The sequence below is a fragment of the Sus scrofa genome, chromosome 14 (genome assembly GCF_054392235.1).
Source record: "Sus scrofa isolate SSC_HxYL_T2T_F1_AM1 chromosome 14, Sscrofa_HxYL_maternal_Yorkshire_Landrace_v2.0, whole genome shotgun sequence".
In the NCBI taxonomy this organism is placed as follows: Eukaryota; Metazoa; Chordata; class Mammalia; order Artiodactyla; family Suidae; genus Sus; species Sus scrofa.
This window is the reverse complement of record NC_139396.1, coordinates 155,987,837-156,011,125: the sequence shown is the minus strand read 5'-3', so window position 1 is coordinate 156,011,125 and position 23,289 is coordinate 155,987,837. Positions and strand designations below refer to the sequence as shown.

Here is a 23,289-nt window from a genome sequence, read left to right as displayed (position 1 = left end):
CCTGATCCCTGGGAAACCGTCTCAGGTTTGGGAACTGGATAAGGACACGGGTTCTTTTCCTGCTAACCCCCGCAGGGAGCATAAGGTGTCTAACTGCTTTTGTTTAGGCTCTTCACGTTCACCTGCCAGGTCCTCCTTATGCCATGGTGTTTGAGAAAGTGGAATTCATGCCTGTGCAGGTGCCGTGAGGCTGCCTTTCTGGGGAGGCCCTGAGAACCTGCAGAGCCTTTGGGCCAGGGCCTTCCTTCTCCTGTGGATTCCTTCACAGAGAGCTGGGTGAGGCGCTCAGGGCCCAGGATTGGGTCCTGCTCAAGAGGGGCGTGCAGATGCCTTTGGGCTGGAATTTCCTGGGGAAAATGCAAATATGCGGCAAAGAATTTTTTCAGTTTCTGGGATTGCTACTGTAAGCTCCTTGTATAGAGAGGGGAAAAAATAGTTTCCTATCAACCGAGAAGCATGATATTTATCACCATAGACCAGAATAGAATAGGCGGCCCCCACCGGCAATTCAGTTGGCTACTTTTAAGGAATTCGGTGTTGTCACGCAGCCCAGATGGAGATGTTGATTTGCTTCTGGCTCCTTCTCTGTACATTATTTCCACTCTCCTCTTTCTTTCATCTGTACAGACCATATGCTGCCTTTCTTGCCATAAGAGAAGAAGGGGCTGAGAAGGGCCTTCCTAGACTTGGCATCAGGCTCCTGCTTTGCCAGCCCCTGGCTCTGCCAGTGACCTTGGGTGGCTCTCTTCTCTGAGCCTTAGTGTCCCCATTCTAGAATAGCATTCATAGCCAGCTTCCTGCCCTTGATGGGTATTTGCCAAGATTGAATTTTTTTATTCTTTTTTGGCCGCCCCCGTGGCATATGGAGTTCCTGGACCAGGGATCAGATCCGAGCTGCAGTTCAGACCCAAACCAAAGCTGTGGCAACACCAATCCCTAACCCACTGGGCTGGGCGGGGGATCAAACCCGAGTCCCAGCGCTCCCAAGGTGTCACCGACCTCATTGCAGGAATTTCTCGAATGTTTTAACCTATGTGAAAGTGCCTCGCACACTGTGACTCATGCTCTACCTGTTGGCTGTCACTCTTGCGGCACCTGGGATGGTGCTTTGTGACACATGGGGACTCGGTGCTGGCATTCATGATGCAGAGGTGGCAGCTGTCTTCTATTCAGTGGTCCCTGTAGGTCAGGCACTGCCCTAAGTGCTTTGATCTTGTCTGTTTCCTCCCGTAACTTCCACTGAGGCAGGTGCTGTGTCTCCTCATCTTACTGGGATGGAAGATAGAGGTGGGTCCCTTGAGAACACGCGGCATCAGTGTGGTGGCAGAACCTGGTTGCCCCAGGCTGGAACCAGATTGGTGGGTGCGTATCCGGAAGTGCATCTCCCCCAGAGGAGGCAGCAGAGCCCCCACCTGTTGTCGAGGCCCCGCTGTCACTCCCTGTGGGGACTCTGTCCCCCACAGGTTGGCCCAGGGGTGATGGCACATCTGCCCCACATCTGGGCCTTTATTTCCAGCGCCAAGCACAGACCATGGATCCAGCCTAGGGGACTGAGGCTGAGGGTGCTCACGGGCCGTGCTCTCTGACCGAGTCACCTGTGTTGTCCATGGAGGCCCCGGAGAGGTTGCCCCAGCAGACGGAAGGCTTGCAGCCAATGGCCAACTTCCGGGGAGGGTGGGATGGAATATTATTTCCCAGAACTTTGGTTTTTTCCTCTCATATTTTGTAAAACCTTCTCCCACCCCCACAACATCTTCTCTTTCTGCCAAATCAGACTCTGCATTCTCAAAAGTATGCTTTCCTGAACAATCAAGGTCGTTATCGGTCTTTAGAGACCCCCGATCAGACCCTTTCAGAAGAGGCTGTCTTTGGAGGTCACCGCCCATGACATTCCTACCCTGAGAAATGGCACAGATGCCAAGGTGACATCAGGCTGGGGTCAGATGCACTCAGGGTGGCACCCCTCTTCCCCTGGCCTTTCTGCGTGTTTTGGCTTATTGATTTCCTTGACCTGAGGAGAACATTTCATTTTGTGATTTTTTTTTTTTTTTTTACTTTACATGGAAAAGGAAAGCTGCTCCCAGCAGTTTATTACCCAAGACTATGATGGAGAGAGCATTGCTCTTGACCGGGTCCAGTGCACCCTTGAATTTTTTGAAAATTTAAGGTTTTCTTGATAATTTTTTTGGGGGGGTGACTCTAGAACTCTGTGAAATGTTTTCATTAATTGGCACAGTCCACGGGATGTTTTTAGTATTTCAACTTGCTTTTTAAAGTCCAACCTAAGTATCTTTCTCCATAGAGCCTGCCTTTCTCTGGTTTTTGTCTCGTTGGTCATTCACTGACTCATAGTCCCTCCCGAGCGTTCATTCATCACAGCCTGTTATCTAGGACTTAGCCAGACTCTGGAGGGAGAGCAATGAGCAAAACCAGACACGGTTCCTGTCCCCATGGACAGAATAATGCATGTTATTCATGTGTGATGATGTGACCCAGGACGGGTGTGTGGAGCAGTAGTGGGGGCTGCTGACACCCCACCCAGGCCATCTTGCCCCCCCAGGTACCCCCATCCTACAGCTGCTGGGTGCTCAGCTATGATGTCACAGCTGCTCCCTTCTCTGGAACATGGAATGGGACATCTGCCCCTCTCCAGCTGATCAGTCTGTAGCCAGAGGCAACCGGCATAGGAAAGGTGGCCCCTTATCTCAGGGCGGGGACCACAGTGTGTGAAATTCCTGCTCCAGCGCTCCCCAGGGGATCAGGCTGAGTCAGACTCTACCAGGAAACACAGCCCGGCTTGGCTCCTTACTCTACCCCATCCTGCTCCTGCCCCCCTTCTCCTTCGAGCGCTCTCTCAGTTTATCAGTGCACTGAACCCTGCCTCGGCTCTGCAGAGAGGCAGCTTGACCAAAGCCAAGTGCTGCAGAGTCCAGCCAAGGTGGCACTGATGCCGGTGGGGAGTTTAGGAAGCCATCTCAGGAAGGCAGGCTGAGCAGAGACGTGAAGGATCAGCAGGATCGAAGTGGCGGGAGAGGGGCTGGAAGGGCACTCAGGAGGAGGAACAGCACATGCCAGGTTCTGGCTGGCAGGAAATTGGAACTGAGGCCTGAAAGGGAGCCGGTGATTGTGGAGCAGAGAGAACAGACTGTGGGAGAATGCTGGAGGGGCAGCGGGGCACGAGCAGGCAGATGTCCTGGGCTCCAGTACGTCCTGGGCTCTAGTTGGTGGGCACACCATCACCCCTCCTGGTACCCAGCCAGGGCTTTCAGAGAGTTAGGAGGGAGGAGTCCAGCATGGTAGGGAATCGAACTCTGGGCTCAGAGGTCAGGCGTTCCAGCTCCGTTGTATCAGCTGGATGTACTGTCCCCCTTGGGCCCCAGGGAGGGTCCAAGGTAGTGCCCAGGAGGTTTTGCAGTCTTAGAGGAGTAACACCTGCAAGCCTACGTTGTTTTCCTTAGGAGTGTTCATTTCCCTGGGTGCTCACATAACTCACTTCCTTTCCTTTAACCACGAGCCCCTCAGAGTTGCAGGTGCCATCGCTGGGAACAGAGAAGGCCGGGGGTGGAGACCCCGCCTTGCAGGAGACGTTGGTGAGTCCTCACCGTCCTGGGACACTGCTGGCTTATGTGGAAATAAAGGCTTCTCTCGCACTGTTTTTCTTTTTAGGTAAAAATAGCAACAGAAAAGGCATGAAAACCAAGAGCTCTGAGAAGGCTGCCAGTGACGAGCGCCACGTGCCCATGGGCCGAGATGCCGTCCGAGAGGGTGAGTCAGGCCCCGGCCCCATCAGGGCCCCGAGAGGCCTTGGGGTGGGGCCCCCGGGGCCTGCTGTCTCCTCTGAGCCATCTGTGCAGGAATCCGGGCGGGGAACATTCGCAGCCGCTCTCCTCTGCACTGCACGTAACTCGGCCTCAGTTTCCCCGTCGGTCGGCTTGACTCAGCTCACTTCCGAATGACCTTGGAACTCTTGGTGGCCTTCCCCCTCAGCGACAGCATCGCTTCCTTTCTTGTGGGGCCACACAGAGGCCCACGGCCTTGAGTGTGCATTTCTTATCTCCCCACCAAACCCGGGGCCCCCCGGGTCAGAGTCAAGTCTTCTTCCAAAGTAAGTTGTGCCAGGCTGGGCGTTTCACCATCATGTAAAAATGTTGGTCCTTTAACTACTTACCTTAGGATGCTCCAAGCCGTTGGTTCTACTCACGGGCAAATTCTGGCCCTCTTGCTACAGTTACTATTACTATTAACTGTTACCATTGCCATTGTTATACCCCTGTTACTCTATGATATTTAGGATGACATTTCTGCTATTAGCAATAAGGAACATGTAGCAGGTGCTTAAACTCTCAGTAATTGCCAGGCGCTGGGCGTCGTCCTTCAGATCTCCTGGTGTCCCTCTGAGTATTTTGGATATTATCATCATTATCATTATCGTCCTCATTGTCGTCATCATCATTGTCACAGCTGAGGAAATGAGACTCCGTAATATGGGTCTCCCTTTGCCTCCTGTTAAGCAGCTTGCAGGTTGGACACCAGGGATGTGAACTCAAGATTTTCTGGTTCTAGACTTTCTGCTCCGAAGCACAGCTGCTTGACGTAAATGGAGCATTTCACACATTTGCATTTTTAGAGGCAGCATCTGCTTTCAGCTGCCCCGTGAGCCCATAAGCCGTGTGCTGGGTGGGTCATTGCAAAGGGAATTGGGAGTTCCGGTAGTAGGCACCATGTAATGATCTGGGGCTGTGATTCTAACCCAGAACGTGCCATCCAGGAAATTATAGATGCGACTAACAGTGCACCCTAAAGTAAAAACAGTTCACCTGCAGTGAGCTTCTGCAGTCACTTACTCAATGAGAATTCTGTTCTGTCGTAAGGCAGGCAGGTACGTGATCGTCGCCTTGTGTGGGGGGGGCGGTGGGAAGGGGCGCATTGCCCAGCATGTCCAGAGGGCAGAAAGCTGCAGGGGCTGGGTTTCTGCAGGTTCACCTGTTAGTGTGGTCCTTTGGGGTTTCCACTGAGCGAGTGGTAATGAGACGCCCACTGTGGGTGGGTCCTGGGCCTGACTTTTTGTCCCCTTGCTCCCCCAGGCTGATGAAACACCAGCTGTTTCTCAGGGTCATAAGCCACGGGGCTAAAGTGGCTTCCAGTGCCAGCCTCACCTCTCGGGGTGCTGCTGCTGTCAGGTCTGGGCCAGAGGGTTTCTACTGTCTTATTCATTCTTAGACGCTTTCAAACATATTTTTACAAATATTTTTCCAGATTTTTTAAAGTAGCTCTTAGCACAAGGGCCGGTTTGAATTATCTTCGTTCTTCATTACCAGAATTGGAAGATATTGTAATTTGGGGAGGCATTTTCACCGAGATTTTTCAAGGCCCATTTCTGTTTCTGTGCGTGCACACACGCACACGCGCGTGCACGCACACACACACTCTGAAGTCTGAACTGGCCTCCCTTTCTGCCGCATGGACGTTTCCCCTCCCCCACCTTCGCCTCAGAGCCCTGTCTCAGCAGGTAGGGACCCCTGGCCTCGCAGGCAGCCGTCGTGGCTCCGATTCACTGAATGCCCTAGAAGTGATCTTGGCCTGTGACACTTGTTCACGTTACTTTTCTATTAAAACAAGATTGAGGAACTGAGGCTGGCCTTGGAGGGCAGCGAAGCTGGGGAGGCCCTGATTTGCATGCACGGAAGGGAGAGAGATGGTGAGAGGGGAGGTTGTTTGAGAGCAGGGGACCAGCGATTGGGAACAGGGGTCTGGGCCAGGAGGGGTGGAGCTGGGCAGAGAAGGGCCTCGGATGGACAGCTGGACAGGCTCCAGACCCCGCATCCTTCACTCTCTCAACACCTCCCTCGATCGTGCTAGGAGTGTTGCTGAAGACATGGACGAATAAAGGGGTCGAGGGGGGGTGTCATCTACATCGTATGCAAGGTGGCAGGTCCAACAGGTGTCATCTGTATCATCTGCAAGGTAGCAGGTGGAGCAGATGTTACTTGCTTCATTTTCAGGGTGGTGGATGGGCCAGATGTTAACCACACAGAGCTGTGTGAGTGGATGGCATCAAAGAGCGTGTGTGGATATGGATTCATCCCTAGAGGACCTTCGCTTTAGGGGAGAGATTATGGCCATGACTGTCGCTATCACTGAGGAGCAGTGTCAGCTGGAGCAAGTCTCCAAAATATATCCTGGATATTGTTTGTAATAACATAAGCCGTGGTCGAGGTATTGGTCTAGTTCTTGACTTCTCTCTATCTCTCCAGCCTTTGCTGTATAACTTTTCAGTTCCTTTCACAGAAGGTGCAAGGGCCTTGACTTTGGGCTGCCTTGTGTGCTTTGCTGAGGCCAGGAGGATCAGGTGGGGCGAGCAGGTGCCAGTTTCACACGGACGGCTTAAGAGACCTTGCTTCTTTCCATTTGCTCCTTGTGCCCCTGCCTGTTCCACAAGAAGAATGCAGGCATCTAGGCCACTGGTCCAGGGAGCCTGACAGATAAGTGGAGCAGATTGGGGCCCACCTTGCATCCTGGAGCCACCAGCTGAGCCCAGCCGATCTATAGACAACTAGGAAATACGCGCTACTCTGAGAGTCTTTGGTGGTTTGTTACACAGCAGTAGCTGACACATCCTTTGAAGATGAAGACCATGTTTTTTTGTTTTTGCTTTTTTTTTTCTTTTTAAGGCCACACCTGAGGCGTATGGATGTTGCCAGGCTAATGGTCATATCAGAGCTACAGCTTCTGGCCTACACCACAGTGAACGAGGCCAGATAGCAAGCCTGCATCCTCATGGATAATAGTCAGATTTGCATCACCACGGGAACGCTTGATCTTCATCTTTTTAAAGAAAAAGTCTCATTGTGTCCTGTTGCATGGACACAGAATGGACACATTCTACGATCTTTTTTTTTTTTTTTTTTTCCTTTTTGGCCACCCCCTGGCATATGGAGTTCCCGGGCCAGGGATCAGAGCCGAGCTGTAGTTTTGACCTAAGCCAAGCTGCAGTATCATCAGATCCCTAACTCACTGTGCCAGGCCAGGGACTGAACCCGCATCTTGACGCTCCCAAGATGCCACTGATCCCGTTGCACCCCAGCGGATGTTCTGTGGTTTATTTAATCGCTAGGTGACGGACTTTTAGAGTCTTTCCAGTACTTTGCTAGCATAGAGAGTGTTGCTGTGAACTTAACCCTATCTGCTGTCATTTACAGGCATCGGGTGCAGACCAGCTCCCTACTTGCCCTTCAGAGCCCCCCATGCTTTGACCTCCGCTTCCTTTTTTTCTTTCTCAGCCAGGCAGGAGCTTGTTTCTCAGACGTATCCTGTGCCGAAAGCCGGCTCATGTGTTTCCCCCAAAGGGAGCCGGGCCAGCCTCTCAGTGGGGCTGGGGAGGCAGCCTTGGGGGCAGGCTCCACCCTCCCAGGCTCTGAGGCTCCAGGCAAGTTACTGTCTCTTGGACTCAGTTGCCTCCTCTGTAAAGAGGGGATAACATCTCCTTTCTGGGGTTTTTGTGGGGAAATCACGTGTGCGGAGTGCAGCTCACACAGTCCACAGCGAGCGCTCAGCAAGCATTAGCTCTGAATTTTATTTGCTCTCTTGGATTTTTTTCATGTTTCAGTTATAGGAGTTGGCAGATATTTTTAAAGGATCAGGTCATAAATATTTCACTCTTTATTGGCCAACAAGCAAAGGGGAGGCTATTATGTCAGTACTTAAATAACCATTAAAAAATATAAAAACCATCTTCTCTCTTGGCCGTGCAGACACAGATGGTGGGCCTGCCCTCACGCGGGCTGTAGCTTGCCAACCTCTGCCATAGGACTTCGTGGTTCTGGAGTTCTGGTTGTGGCTCAGTGGGTTAAAAACCCGACTAGTATCCATGAGGATGCAGGTTCAATCCCTGGCCTTGCTCAGTGGGTTACGGATCCAGCATTGCCATGAGCTGTGGTGTAGGTCGCAGACGTGGCTTGGATCTGGTGTTTCTGTAGCTGTGGTGCAGCTTGGTGGCTGCAGCTCTGATTCTACCCCTAGCCTGGGAACTTCCATGTGTGGCAGGTGCAACCCTAAAAAGCATGCACGCACACACACACACACACCCCTTCACGGTTCTGCAGATGGTGCCTCCAGGAAGCCTGCCCTAAATGCCTGTCTTTTGCTTTCCTGTATCTCTTCCTCATGCTCCTGGGCCCCACCTCTCTCACATCACAGTGATTCCTGAGCCTGGCTCTTCTCTTCTGAGAGGCTACATGGGTTTTGAGTAGGGTCTCTGTCTGATTCACCACAGGATGTGCTCATGTTGGAAGCAGCAGCATTTGACCAGAGTAACAAACCTGTTTATTGAGCATCTGCCCCATATTGGAACTAGTGTTCTCTGGGGTGGAGAGCAGATGCTCCAGTATGTTAAAGTGGATTCTCCATGGTTCTCACCAGCAGGACTGGTCCTTCGCAGGAAGTGCTTGCTCTTTATCTGTAGGGAAGAAGCTTGATTTCCTGCCATGATGAAAATAGCATGGTTTTCCCAAAGCAGTACGTGCTGGTGAATGGGGGCGCCCTCAATGTCTTCCTCGTGCCTGGGTTGGGTGAGATTTGAGGCCCCTGCCAGGTAGCTTGGGGATTGACCTACTCTGTGTGTGTGTGTGTGTGTGTGTGTGTGTGAGAGAGAGGGAGAGAGAGAGAGAGAGAGAGAGAGAGAGAGAGAGAGAGAGAGAGAGAGAGAGAGAGAGAGAGAGAGAGAATCTTGAGGGTTTTTCATTGCAACACAGACAGTTCGGTTTTTCATCCAAACCCTTGCTGTGAGCCTTGCCCGTGGTTGTGGGCCAGATGGCCCTCTGGGGCTCAGCGTGGTCGTCCGCAGACGTCTGGCTGAGCTGTTGAAGGCAGTGGAGTGAATCCTGGTTTCCTTATCCTAGAGGAGGCAGAGCCGACATGGTCTCAGCTGCCCTGCAGATGTTGTGATAAAGGATCACATCTGGATTTCAGATTCCTTTGGAAGTGAGAGGGGAGCCAAGGAGCCAGAACTGGGACTAAGTGTCGGCTCTCTTGGGGCCTCTGTTGGGAAGTCTGAGCGACGTGGACCCTGGAAAAGCCAGGGCTTCTCTGTCCTTACTCTTTTCTCTGCTTTCAGCAACATCTCAGACATGCCTGAGAAGTTCTTTTGTCTCTAAAGTGAAACATAGGTCCTTTTAGGTTTTTCTAGCTGCTTCTTGCAATTGGGAGAGATTTGTTTTGTTCCTCCCATGGTTTTGGGGTGGCGGGGGTCCGAGCAGGGGCCCTGGACTCTTGCTGTCTGCAGCAGATGGCACACTGATGTGTTATTGGTACCGTGTGGGCTGTGTGGCCAGCCCAGGGCCACTGGCATCAGGAGCCTCGGTCAGAAACCAGAGCCACCGTGGACGTGCCAGCCTAGAAATACCTCCCAGACAAGGAGTCAGGGAACAGAGCACTGGTTTGGTGGCACTGAAAGGTTCCATTCATTTCTGTCACCCCGTGACCCCAAGTGTAGTTTTGTCTGACCCAAGCTCCCACTGGGCCCCACTGGAGTGCTGGACTCCTCTGAATCCTCGTGACGGAGGCAGCACCTGTGCTCTTGCTGCCCTTGGAGTTTTGTTTTTGTGACGCTGTCAGCCTTCTCTCCATCTTCTCCAAGCTTCTATGACGAAACCCTTTGTAGACTACATTGCTGATTCTGGGATGGATTTAGCAGAAAACCCAATTCGCCTTGTCATGAGCTAAAACTCTTTTAAATAACCTGCTTGAAGTGGATGTTGTTCTAAAATAGATTTCTTTCCTGGCACATTCAACATTTTGACAATGAGAGTAGGAGTTGTGAATGGGTTGTGAACTCACCTAGTATCCCTGAGGATGCGGGTTTGGTCCGTGGCCTCGCTCAGTGGGTGAAGGATCCTGTGTTACCATGAGCTGCAGCGAAGGTTGCAGATGCAGTTCAGATCCCACGTTGCTGTGGCTGTGGTGTAGGCCGACAACTGTAGCTCTGATTCGACCCCTAACCTGGGAACTTCCACATGCCACGGGAATGGGCCTAAAAAGCAAAGAAAGAAAGAAAGAAAAAGGAAGGAAGGGAGGGAGGAAGAAAGAAAGAAAATGGTGCATGCACCTTGGAGAAAATTTGGAAGATGCAGAAGAACATAAAGAGGAAAATAAAAGGAATCCACAGTCTTCTTTTCCAGAGGTAAAACCACCATCAGTATTTTGGAGTCTATCTCTCTAATCTTTTCTCTGTGTGTTTGTGTGTGCATGCGCATGTGTGTGTGTGTGCACGTGTGTATGTGTGTACAGAACCACAATCGCAGGTATGTTTGTAGATCATATAAGTGCTTTTTATGACATTGAACTGGTTCTGTTTTGCAACCTTCTGTTCTCTGGAACGACGCTCCATGAGGGCTCCCTGCTTCCAAGAGAGAAGTCAAGGGCAGAGCCAAACTACACGGTTTATCGGTGCCTGTGTACAGTCAGGCAGGCTTCTCCAAGGGCGGAGTGAGTCAGGTGGCAGAGAGAGGTACAAAGCACTCCCTCGTGCGAGCCAGGAACAAAGAAGTGTTCCTTTAAGCAAGTGCCTACAGGTTTAAAATGGTTTTATCTTCCTGGAGAAGGGTTTTTACCTACTTTTGTAAATTGACTTTCTCTATAACTAATACTATTTTTTGATTAAAAAAAAAACCTATTTTGTGTGACAACCAAGAAGTTACACAGCAAAAAATTTATGTTTAACCCTTGTTTGTTTTTTAAAGGGCCAGAATAGTATAGAAAGGTAGAATGATGCATTCTGAAAGTTTGAAAGAACTAGGCTTTGAATTCATCTGAGCTGGGCACTTTTCATAGAAGAAATTCTTTAATAATTCTTGACTTTCTCTGAGGGCTCTTCCTCTATCCATCAGGTTTTCTGTTCTTTTGAGTTCATCTTAATAAATTTTCTTTTTCAAGCTACTGTCACTCCATGAATATATCTTCTTTAGGATATTTTTTTTTCATTTATTTTAGAGCAGTTCCAAGTTTACAGACAAAGCAAAGTGCAGAATTCCCATGTACCTACCCTCCTGCTCTAGTTTCTGCTGTTAGCAACACCTTGCATTCATGGGGTACATTTGTGACAACTGATTAGAGTATTGATACATTTTTACTAACTAACATCCATGGTTTGCCTTAGCGTTCACTCTTCGTTTTAGCATTTTGTGGGTTTGGACAAAGATGGAATGATGTGTATCTGCCATGTATCACGCAGAGTAGTTTCACTGCCCTAAAGCCCTCTGTGTTCGTCCCATTCATTCCTCCATCCCTCAAACCTCTGTCAACCACTGTCTCTAGAGATTCGTTTTTTCCAGAATGGCGTGTACCTGGACGCCTACAGTTATGTAGCCTTTAAAGATTGGTGCCACTTAGTAATTTACATTTACACCACCAAAAAAATCAGTGTTAATTCTCTCCATTTTTTATTTGTTTTAGTTTTTTTATCCTTTTTTTTTTGTCCCTTTTTTTTTTTGTCTTTTTAGGGTCGTACCTACAGCATATGGAAGTTCCCAAGCTAGGCTAGGGGTTGAGTCAGAGCTGCAGCTGCCTGCCTATGCCACAGCTCATGGCAATGCCAGATCCATAACTCACTGAGTGAGGCCAGGGATCAAACCTACATCCTCATGGATACTAGTCAGATTCGTTTCCGCTGAGATGATGGGGGCGCCTGATTTTTTTTATCCTTTAGATAAGCCTTTTGAGATCTTCGCAGACTTGTTACCACATCTGATGTCATTTTCTGCAGTAGTATTTTTGCTCATACAGCTTTGTGTAGAATATGTTATATTTTATTGTGAGATAAAATGTATATAGCAGCCCATAAAATGTATGTTCTGTTAACAAATATTTATAAAGCCCATCCCTCTGTAACCACATGTGTCAAGAAGTAGAGCATCCTCAATCTTCCCATCATATTTTTATTCCTTCGACTCTAGAGTAGCCTCTTTCCCAACTTTGTTAACATTTTCTGTTTTCTTTATAGTTTTACCACTGATGTTTGCATTTCTAAATGAATTAGTTGAGCCTATTTTAAAAACTTATATAAGTAGAATGGTGCCGTGTGTGTTCAGGCATGTCATGTAACTTTCTATCAGTGTTATGCTTGCTTACTTTGTTCAGTTTCACTCCGTCATAGGAATACACAACAATTTCTTTATCCATTTTAATACTGAAGGACATTTGGCTTGTTTGCAGTTTCTATCTTTTATGAAAAGTACTACCAGTGAAAATTCTTGTACACACATCCTGGTGCCCATGGGCATGAGTTTCTCCTGGTGTGTATACGTTAGGTGTAGAATGACTGGATTCAACTTGACAGTTGACAAATGCTAAATTGTTTTCCTCAGTGGCCATTTCATCCTAACCTAACCTCCCATCAGCATGCAGTGGCTCCACATCCTGAACAAGCATTGTATGATCAGACTTTAATATTTTGCCAATCTACTGCATGTATAATGGTGACTCACTGTAATTTCATTTGCATTTACTAATTTTTAATGAACTTGAGCATCTTTGCATATATTTATTTGTCATCTGAGTATTCTTTTTTGGTGAAATTCCTGTTCAATTTTTTAATAGATTTATCCATTCTGAGTATGAGTTTTGACTTTATAGTTTTTGTAGCAAATACATTCTGTTTTTTTTTTTTTTACTCTTTGTTCTATGGACTCTTAATAAATAGAAATTCTTAATTATAATGTAGTCAAAGATATTAGTCATCCTTATGGTTGCTACTATTTGTAATTGCTTTAAGAGATCTCTTCTTATCCCAAAGTCATAAAGACATTTTATGTTATTATCTAATGCTTTCTTTTTCATTTTCTCTTTATGATTTAGGTCTTTATATACTTGGAATGGATTTTTTTGTTTATTTATGATAGAAGATTAAAGTTCAATTTAATTCTTTCCTTGTAAGTACCCAAATAGAATAATGATTGTTTTCCCACTATTTTGCAATTCTGCCTTTATCTGTTTGCTGTCCAATGTCCACCTGTGCATGGCTTTGTTTTCAGGCTCCCAGTTCTGTTCTTTATCATATGTTCGTTTTTCTACCTATACATAAAATATTTCACTCTCTTAAGTACTATAGCTTTATAATAATAAATCTTGATATCTGATAGAGCAGAACTTTGTTCTTCAAAAAGTTTTGGTTATTCTTTTTTTTTTTTTTTTTTTTTTTTTTTGTCTTTTGTCTTGTTTACGGCTGCACCTGCAGCATGTGGAGGTTCCCAGGCTAGGGGTCCAATCGGCCTATGCTGCAGCCACAACAATGCCAGATCTGAGCCGTGTCTGTGATCTACACCACAGCTCACGGCAATGTCGGATCCTTAACCCACTGAGCAAGGCCAGGGTTGGAACCCACAACCTCATGGTTCCTAGTCAGATTCTTTTCTGCTGCACCATGATGGGAACTCCAGTTTTGGTTATTCTTGAACCATTGAGTGTGTTTGTACACACACATACACACACACACATAGTTACACTATCTTGAAAAGCTCTCCTGGAATTTTGATTAGAGTTTCATTAATTCTGGAAAATCATCTTGGAGGAGAATTTACATATTTCTAATCCATGAACATGGTATATCTCCCTGTTTCTTAGATCTTTTAAAATATTTTTCAATGCATGGGTCTTGCACATTTTTAATAGATTTATTCTTAGATAATTGCTGTCCTGTAATGCTTTTAATTTTAGTTTTCTAATCCTTTATTGCTAGTGTATAGAGTACAGTTGATTTCTGTATACTAATTTTATATCCAGCAACCTTGCTAAACTCACTAATTATAAATTTAAATATTAACTTGGATATGGGTACAAAATCAATATCTACTAAATCATGACCATTTTCTCTTTTTCCTTTCTATTTTAAGGCTTTTATTTACTTTTCCTTATTGATTTGACTAAGACCTTAGTTCAGAAATAATAGGTCTGTCCTCATAGGTTTTAATTCTGCCCTTGGATTTTTAGTTTTTTTGAATTGGCTTATTTTAAATATTTTTCTATCTGTTTTTGTTTTTTTCAGCATACTCTTTTTATGGCAAATAGAGGCCATGTCTCTTGTAATATACTTAGAATGAACAATGTATGGTATGGGAAAATATTTTTCTGGTTATTACATCAAATTATTTCTTTTGGAGTATTTTAGATGGTGTACCTCTTTTCATGTCCTTCTTGTAGAATTTTTATTCCTTAAGACTAAACTTCAGTGTTTTGTCTTTTACTTCTCTTTGGATGAGGCAACATACAGTCAGATTTTTTCCACAGGGGGCTGTCTGAGCCCATCGTCAGATCTGCAGACCAGGTCAACATGCAGAACCCCCAGTACAGTTTCTGGTTTCTGGTGGCATGGGTTTTTTGGTACATATTTCTGCTCTCTGAGGTACCCGTTTCTTCCCTCACTGCTGGTTCTCGGATCTGATGGGGAGCATGGGGAACTATAATTACCTTCATATGTTGTTATTGGTGTTCTTGTCTTTGCTCCAGACTGCCACTGCGTGACAGTGTGCCCTCCCCCTACTTCCTGTCTAGTTGGTTTTTTGAGAGTTTCTGATCCAAACAGTTGTCGAAACTTGGCTTGGGGGAGAGGTGAGCACCTGGCCACCTCAGAAAGCCACATCTGAGCTTTGAAGCCGGGTGTCCGATTTTCCACTTGCTGCAGATCCTGGGTTTCAAAATGGACCCATGCAAGAGGGGGAAGGGTTTTTCTGTCCCTCCTCTGGTCCTTTCCATTTTTTTTTTTTTTTTCTCAACTGTCTCCATTGGTTTCCTGTGTGGTGACTATTCTTCACATCTGGCATTAGGTTTAATGCATTGTTGGGAGTCTTTCTTTACCTCCATATTTATAGGTTTTGAGGATGAGTTTGGGAGAGGTTGCAAAAGTTTAAGCTCGAGTTCCCAAAGTCTGTGATGCCTCCGTACAACTGATGATTTTATGAGTTATGTTAAATAACCCTGAACATATTGTGAGAAAGTTTTCCCTTTTAAGATTCCTTTTAGAAAAAAAAAAAACCTTTTTATTTTGAAACAATTCTCAACCCACAGGAAGTTGCAAACAAATGGGTCTTGTGTGGCCTTTGTTCTGCTTCCCCCAGTGCTGACATTTTGCATAACTGTGGTGCAGTAACAAAATCAGGCCATTGGCACTAGTGCAATCCACAGAGCATGATTGTACCAGTTATACGCACGCTCATGTGTGTGTATGTGTGTGTGTGTGTGTGTACATAGTCTTGTGCAGCTGTACACAGATGTAGCTTCATGGAAATACCACCACAGATACAGAACTTTGCATTGGAGTTCCCGTCGTGGCGGCGCAGTGGTTAATGAATCCGACTAGGAACCATGAGGTTTCAGGTTCGATCCCTGTCCTTGCTCAGTGGGTTAACGATCCGGCATTGCCGTGAGCTGTGGTGTAGGTTGCAGACGCAGCTCGGATCCCACGCATCCCGCGCTGCTGTGGCTCTGGTGTAGGCCGGTGGCTGCAGCTCCGATTTGACCCCTAGCCTGGGAACCTCCATATGCCGCGGGAGCGGCCCAAGAAATGGTAAAAAGACAAAAAAAAAAAAAAAAAAACTTTGCATCATCATAAGGCTTCCTGGTGCTACCTCTTGACAGCCTCACCTCCTCCCTTAGCCCCTAACTCCTGGCAACCACTATTCTGGTCTCCACTTCTATAAATTTGTTATTTCAAGAATGTTAGATAAATGGGGGGATGCAGCATACAGCTTTTGAGATTGGCCTTTTTCCCTCTCCATAATTCTCTTTTACTCTTTCTGAATTGGATAAGTAGACTTAGTTTGGCAAGAATGGGATGTAGTGGTCAGAAAAAGCTAAGCCTGTTAAAAATTATTGTTATTGAAGTGTACCATACGTACAGAAAAGTGTAGAAATCGTAAGGGTACAACCCACTGGGTTGTCACCTACACCACTCCCATATAATGTGAAAGAATCGGTCATTAAACTCATTTAGATCAGAAACAGAATATGACCAGAACCTCAGATGCCCTCCTCCTGCTTCTCTGCAAAGATAACCTCCCTCAGAGATCACTTTAACCTGTTTCGAACTTAATATTCATGAAATCATACATTGCATACTCTTTGTGGCTGATTTCTTTCACTTGGTATCATGTTTATAAATTTCATCCATGTCCTGTTGAGCTATGGCCCTATTTATTTTCATTGGCTTATAGTATTCTAGTGCATGACCACCCAGAGTTTATCGAGTCATTTTCATATTAGTGATCATTTGAATTGTTTTTGGTTTTGACTATGCCATGTAGTGCAGCTGGGATCATTCTTGCATACGTTTTTTTGGCGTATGTATGAATGTGTTTCTGTCGGGTATATTCCTAGAAGTAAATTACTGGGTTTTAGGGCATGAGTATCTGCAGCAAATAGTCCTGGAGAGAGTTTTCCAAGTTGGTTGTACCAGTTAAAGCTTGTGCCAGCATTATTGCTTCACTTCCTCACCAGCATTGATATCATGTCTTTCTAGTTCTATTCGCATTGGTGGTTGTGTACTGGTATCTCCCTGTGGTCTTAGCTGGCATTTTCCTATAGGCTAGTGACTAAGGCTTACTCACCACTAAGATATCTTCTCTTGCGAATGCCTCTTCAGGTCTTTGGCTCATTGCTCTTTTTGATTTATAGAAGAGGTTTTTTTGTTTACTAGCTTTTCTTAAAAATATTATGGATACGGGTCCTTCGTTAGGTAGAAGCATAGTGAATACATTCTTGCACTCTTTGGCTTACCTTTGCCTTCTAGTAATCACGTCTTTTGAGTAACAGATCTTCTTAAGTTCAGTATAGACCAGTCATCAATATTTTCCTTTAGTGCTTTTGTTTCATGTTTAAATTGTTTTTAAATGGCGGCACCCATGGCACAAGGAAGTTCCTGGGCCAGGGATTGAACCTGAGCTATAGCTGTGACCTACGCCACAGCTGCAGCAATGGCGGGTCCTTTAACTCTCTGAGCCGGGCTGGGGATCGAACCCACACCTCTGCAGCAACCCCAGCCACTGCAGTCCTATTCTTAACCCACTGCATCACAGTGGGAAACCTCCCCCCATGTTTAAATATTTTTTACCTACCCCCAAATCATGAACATGTTTTTCTATGTTATGTTCTAGTAATAAGGTGTCTTTTGACCTTAACATATTTCTATTAAAATTACTTGGTTTAAGCAAAAATAAAGCAATAGTAATTAATTAGGTCATAGTGCATGAAAAAAATTCATGAAGATGATAAGTAAGTAATTGAGGTTTGAGAACTGCTATTTTGAACCAGCAATTCTTTTTTTGGCTTTATAAGCGACGTGTAAAGAACAGATTAATTTCCCATGATGATGCAAACAGTTATATCAGCTTTATTGGATTGTAGGACAGATGTGTTCATTGACCCAGGCTTTGGGAATTCAGTGATGAGAACTCATCGTGGCTGCCCTGGGACATTGACAGTGAGGTTTGTACTTTTAAAGGGGGCGTGGGTAGGGTGAGAGGTGTGGGCGTTGGGGGACGAGGCCTCCTGAGCTTTTCAAGTGAGGCAGCCGCTGATCAGCAGTCAACGCCTCTAGACTGGGCGGCTCTGGGCAGGCTCCTGGCCTGAGCGATGTTTGCCAGGGCTAGCTGATACCAGCGCCCCTGAGAGCTTCCTCTGCCTGATCCCTGGGGGGCCTGGGAAAGGGAGTCTCTGAGCTCGTGTAGCCTTGGAAGTCAGAGACCCCAGCCAACCAGCTTCTGAGGGTCTCCGAAGATGCCCTTGGGAGCTTTAGATCAGGGCCTGGGTCCCTCTGCCCTCTTGTGGCTCAGAGTCTCTGGGGAGAAGTCTAGGCATCTTTATTTTTCTCCTCAGAAGATTCTGACGTTGAGTCAGGGCGAGAACTGCTGCAGGGAGGGGTCCAGAGGTGAGGAAGGAGCTTCCCAGGGCGATTAGATGAGGCTGGGATGAGCATCTGCACAAGAGCTGGAGGGAGACGTGCTCCCTGGGGAGCAGCGGCGTCTGAGCCGCACAAAGTGCCACTGCTCACACTTCCCAGTGCACCCCAAGTGGCCTCTGCACTCTTCACTGATCAAAGGGAATGTCAAGTTCAGAAAGGCCAGAAAGAACGTCCTAAGTCAGGGCTCTTTGGTTTATGGTCGACAATGAGCACAGTCGTTCGGGACGGCTGTGAGCTGGCAGGGCCCTGGAGGTCTCGGAGGCGTCTCTGCTCCCCTGCCAGCAGACAGCGTAGCAGGCCAGAAGGCCTCAGAGTCTGAGCTCTGCTCTGCCAGCTGGTGACACCTGTCCCAGCTCTGCTTCCCTTCTTCCATGCGACCCCGAAAGCCACCGTGCAGCTTGCGTTTGGATCACACTGTTGAGTTTTCAAGTCAGAGGGAGGTGGTGTAAAAACCCAGGGGCCTGGGATTTTGTTCCACTTGATTTTTAAATTCTAACTCAGACGCTTACGAGCTCCTTAACCCCGGGATAAGCCTCTTGGAATTTTCATTTGTTTCTGTGTAAAATGGGGGTGGGAGAGCCCATCTGTCCTTATGAAGATTGCACAACAAAACGTCTTCAGAGGGTCTGGCTTAGGGCGGTGGCTTGCATTGCTCCCTGAATCACAATCCTCCTGAAAATAATTTTCATAGACTGTTCTCCAAGGAAGATATACAGATGGCCAGCAAACACATGAAAAAATGCTCAACATCGTTGATTATAAGAGAAATGCAAATCAAAACTACCATGAGATACCACCTCACACCAGTCAGAATGGCCATCATTAATAAGTCCACAAATAACAAGTGCTGGAGGGGCTGTGGAGAAAAGGGAACCCTCTTGCACTGTTGGTGGGAATGTAAACTGGTACAACCGCTATGGAGATCAGTATGGAGATACCTTAGAAATCTATCCATAGAACTTCCATATGACTCCACAGTCCCACTCTTGGGCATCTATCCAGACAAAACTCAACTTAAAAGAGACACATGCACCCGCATCTTCATTGCAGCACTATTCACAATAGCCAAGACATGGAAACAACCCAATTGTCCATTGACAGAGGATTGGATTCGGAAGATGTGGTATAGATACACAATGGAATACTACTCAGCCATAAAAAAGAACGACATAATGCCATTTGCAGCAACATGGATGGAACTAGAAACTCTCATAATGAGTGAAATGAGCCAGAAAGACAAAGACAAATACCATATGATATCACTTATAACTGGAATCTAATATACAGCACAAATGAACCTTTCCACAGAAAAGAAAATCATGGACTTGGAGAATAGACTTGTGGCTGTCCGGGGGAAGAGGGAGGAAGTGGGAGCGTTCGGGAGCTTGGGGTTATTGGATACAACTTGGAGTGGATTTACAAGGAGATCCTGCTGAGTAGCATTGAGAACTATGTCTTGAAACTTAAACTGCAACAGAACAAAGGGTGGGGGAAAAATGTATACATGTAAGAGGAACTTGGCCCCCATGCTGTACAGAGGGAAAAAATTAAATAATAAAACAAGAAAAAAAAAAAGAAAATAATTTTCACGACTTAACTCTCCTAACAGCCTTCCCGCTACACAGATTTCGGGCCTTGGGATCAGCGCTGAATATCTGTCCTGATTCAGAATTCCAACTTAAACGCCTTCTTCTCTTTTTTTTTAAATCTTTAATTTTGTTTAGGTTTTATGGAAGTCTAGCTGATTTATAAGGTTCTGATCATTTCTGCTGTACCCCAAAGTGACCCAGTCACCCGTGTACACACACCCATTCTCTCTCAGATGCTTTTTCCGCATGGATTATCGGCGAATATTGGGTGGGGTCCCCATGAAACCCTCTTTTCTGACGGTGCCGTCACTTCTAGGTCGCAAAGCCCTTCAAGATGTTAAAAGCAACAGGCACTTCTGACTCATTACAGAGCTCGTGGCGGGAGGTTGGGTGGGGGGGAGGTTCCCGTCGTGGCTCGGGGGTAGTGAACCCAACTAGGATCCATGAGGACTCGGGTTCGATCTCTGGCCTTACTCCGTGGGTGAAGGATCCGGTGTTGCTGAGGGCTGTGGTGCAGGTCACAGGCAAGCCTCAGATCCCACCTTGCTGTGGCTCTGGCGTAGGCTGGCAGCTACAGCTCTGTTTGGACCCCTAGCCTGGGAACCTCCATATGCCGCGGGTGCAGCTATTAAAAAAAAAAAAAGAGCTGGTGGGTACAAATCATCATTTATAGTGGGGACAATAATAAATACATGCCATAGTGCTAATACCCATTTTGTAAAGTGGCTGCAACGCAGAGAGGTTGAGCAAGGGGCAGATCTAATTAAATGCATGTGCGCGTGTGCGCACCTGTCGGAGGGGCGATGCGGAATGAGGTCCGAGGGCCCCACTTTGCTCACTTCCTTGGCAACAGAGCCCAGGCCTGGGAAACGGTGCCCTGCTCAGCACAGGCTGTTCTTAGAGAGCCGAGCTCGCTGGAAGAGAAAAGCGGAGTCATCTTTGATGACTGTCACTCTTCTCCAGATTATGGCATCTCCCACCTCTAATTAATATTTTCCTCAAGTGTTCTTCTCACACTTTTTTTTTTCTCCCCATGTTCTCCTCGCCCACATGCTTCTCAGGATTAGAGCCTTTTTCCTCTTAGAAGTAACAAAAATTTGACTTGATGGTGAAGGAGTTTATTTCTGTGGGAGGAGCAGGGAGCTTCTTGAGGGCTGTTCAGGGGCCATCCTTGGACAGACTGGCCCAGGAGTTGTGTCCATGGTGAGTTCCGGCCAGAGCCGCTCCGTGCAGGCTGGCTGGAGACTTGGCAGACGGGGGTGGGGAGTGAGGTGCGAAGAGCTGGGAATGAGTTTCCCATGGATTTCAAGCACTCTTTAAACCGAGTGCTTGTCTCCTCAATTGACTTACAGTCTTGATGATGATACCAACACATTATAGTCCCACAAGGATGCTAGGACGCCATCCCTCCACCTGCCCGTGTGACTTGTTGATTGCAGATATTTAAATTAAGCTTTGGAATACTTGCATCTCCTCCATTTTATCTGATCCTCAAGGCAGCACTTCTGTCTTCCTCAGTGACCTTTTCTAAGGATGGAGAAAAGTCCTGCCTGTTAGCAGGTGGTATGGTGATTGACAGCTCCTTGGGCAGGGGCCCGATGTGCCCTTGAGAATTTTAAAACCAAAGGAATTCCAGCTTCCAGCTCCAGCTTTGCATTGCATTTGGAATTCTTTGGCAGATCGAGGGCCCTGGGCTCTTTTGAGGGGTAGTCACTGCATGGAGCGCGTTCTTACTGTTCCGCGTATGTGCGTGTGTGGGTGTGTGTGTCTGACACACTATTTCAGCAAGAATCCGAGGTTATGATGGGAGGGGGCTTAGTTTTCTAGGCATTTGTCTGAAGACGCCCTTTTCACTACTGACAGGCAGCAGGTTCTAGATTCCAGTCGCTGCCCTTGGATGCAAGAGTTGCCACTGAGACTTCTGTTAGTGTAATTATCTCTCATTTCCTAGAAGTTGTGGACAAGGCAGGGACCGTGGCTGGAATGGGGCCGTTTGTCTCCTTTCTATCCTCTCGGCCCTTCCCAGTATCCCGAGATCCCAGGGCTCACTCCCATCTCAGCAGGGACCCACATGGCTCTTTAACTTGCCTCTGTCACAGTAAGAATTTCTTTCTTTTCTTTTTTCTTTTTTAGGGCTGCACCTGTGGCATACGGAAGTCCCCAGGCTATGGGTCAAATTGGAGCAGCAGCTGCTGGCCTATACCACAGCTCACAGCTCACAGCTCACAGCTCACAGCCAGATCCTTAACCCACTGAACCAGGCCAGGGATGGAACCTGTATCTTCATGGGTACTAGTTGGGTTCATTCCCGCTGAGTCACAACAGGAACTCCACAGTAGGGATTTCTAGCCCTTTTTGTGGCTTGTGTTCGTTTACCCTGCTGCGTGTTTTTCTCTCTCCCTGGGTCTGATTGGAAGGCAAAAGCATCACTTGGAAGTTTCCAGCCCGATTGCAGGGTGGGCGGTGAGAATAGTAGCCCAGGACTCAGGAGGCCTGGGATCTGCCCCCAAGGCTGCTGTTAGAGCTGTTATCCCTGGGGACCATGGCCTGGACTGGGATGACGGCTGAGGGGTGGCCCAAGTGCCAGAATCTTATTCCAGAGACAGCTTGGACCCAGTAAACTGGGCCGAGTAGCCGTTCTCAAAATTACTGGTTTTGCCAAGAACAGCAGACAATAGGTGCTTTTTTATTTTTCCTATTTCTATTGCTCTGCTCATTAGTGTGCCCAAGACAGGGGCCAGAGTTGCTGAAACAAAATCAACAAGTTCTGATGAATTGGCAGAGCTCAGCCACGGGATGGCTCTGAAATTTCTAAGCAATAACGCTCCCTGGCTGAGTCACGCCGAGGAAGGATCCTTAATTGGCAACAGCCTCAGACAGTAGCAGGGACAGCATCAGACAGAAGGAAAATCAGAGCAAAAACACCCGGGGGGGAAAGGCCGGCAAGAAGAAAAGGGGTGTGATGTTGAGAGTTGAATGGACAGTATTTGTCCGGAAACCCCGCGCATACCAGTGGGTGGGGCTGCACCCAGAGCGGGAGTTCAGGGGAGACAAAAGGACGTGGCCGGAGTTAGAAAAAAAGAAGTTCGTCTCTGTCCACATCTGTCCTTGTTTTTAATCAACACTGTCCTTTCCAGGTTGCCCACCTCTTGGTCTGGAAACCTTAAAAATCACAGACTTCCAGCTCCACGCGTCCACTTCGAAGCGCTACGGCCTGGGGGCGCATCGAGGGAGACTCAACATCCAGGTACCAGCTCGCGGGGAAGGCTTCTGACTGCAGGGCTAGTTGCTCTGGCCCCAGACGCAGCGGCGGTTTGTTGAGTTCGGGGCAGACTCTGTGCCTGGCATTTGACGCGAGTTAGCACGCATTCGCACAGCGGGCGGGATCTCGCCACAGGGCATCCTCATTTTGCAGACAGAGAGCCCTGGGACTCAGGATACGGCGAGCGATGAGGTGGTCAAAAGGATGCTGCTGGTTCCTGAACCTGCCTGCCACGGGATCTGCGTGGAAAAGGCAGGAGGGGACGCTGAGCCCCTGAGGCCATGGGCAGGCAGCGGCTTTTGCCCTCTGTCGCTTCTCTGCCAGTGCTTTTCACCACCACCACCCACGCCTCTTCCAGGCTGTTCTGTGGCTCCTTCCATCATGTTCTGCCAGGTCAAACCCTTATTGGCTCTTGTTGTGCTTGGCCTCCCTCCCTGATGCTCAAGGCCTTCATCACTGTGGTCCTTGCTGCCACCAAGGTCCTGCTCCTGCCC

The 23,289-nt window shown here is 47.5% G+C and overlaps 1 protein-coding gene across 4 annotated transcripts in view; it reads left to right on the top strand.

Annotated features, from left to right (window-relative positions):
* Positions 1-23,289, top strand: part of CPXM2 (carboxypeptidase X, M14 family member 2) — a 146,514-nt gene that overhangs the window by 25,155 nt on the left and 98,070 nt on the right. For all 4 annotated transcript variants that reach the window (XM_013983827.3, XM_021073605.2, XM_013983826.3 and 1 more), the window contains 2 exons: positions 3,667-3,765; positions 22,671-22,780. In XM_013983827.3, the coding sequence (XP_013839281.1) occupies positions 3,690-3,765; positions 22,671-22,780 (186 nt within the window). In that variant the 5' untranslated portion in view covers positions 3,667-3,689. The remainder of the gene's footprint in view (positions 1-3,666; positions 3,766-22,670; positions 22,781-23,289) is intronic.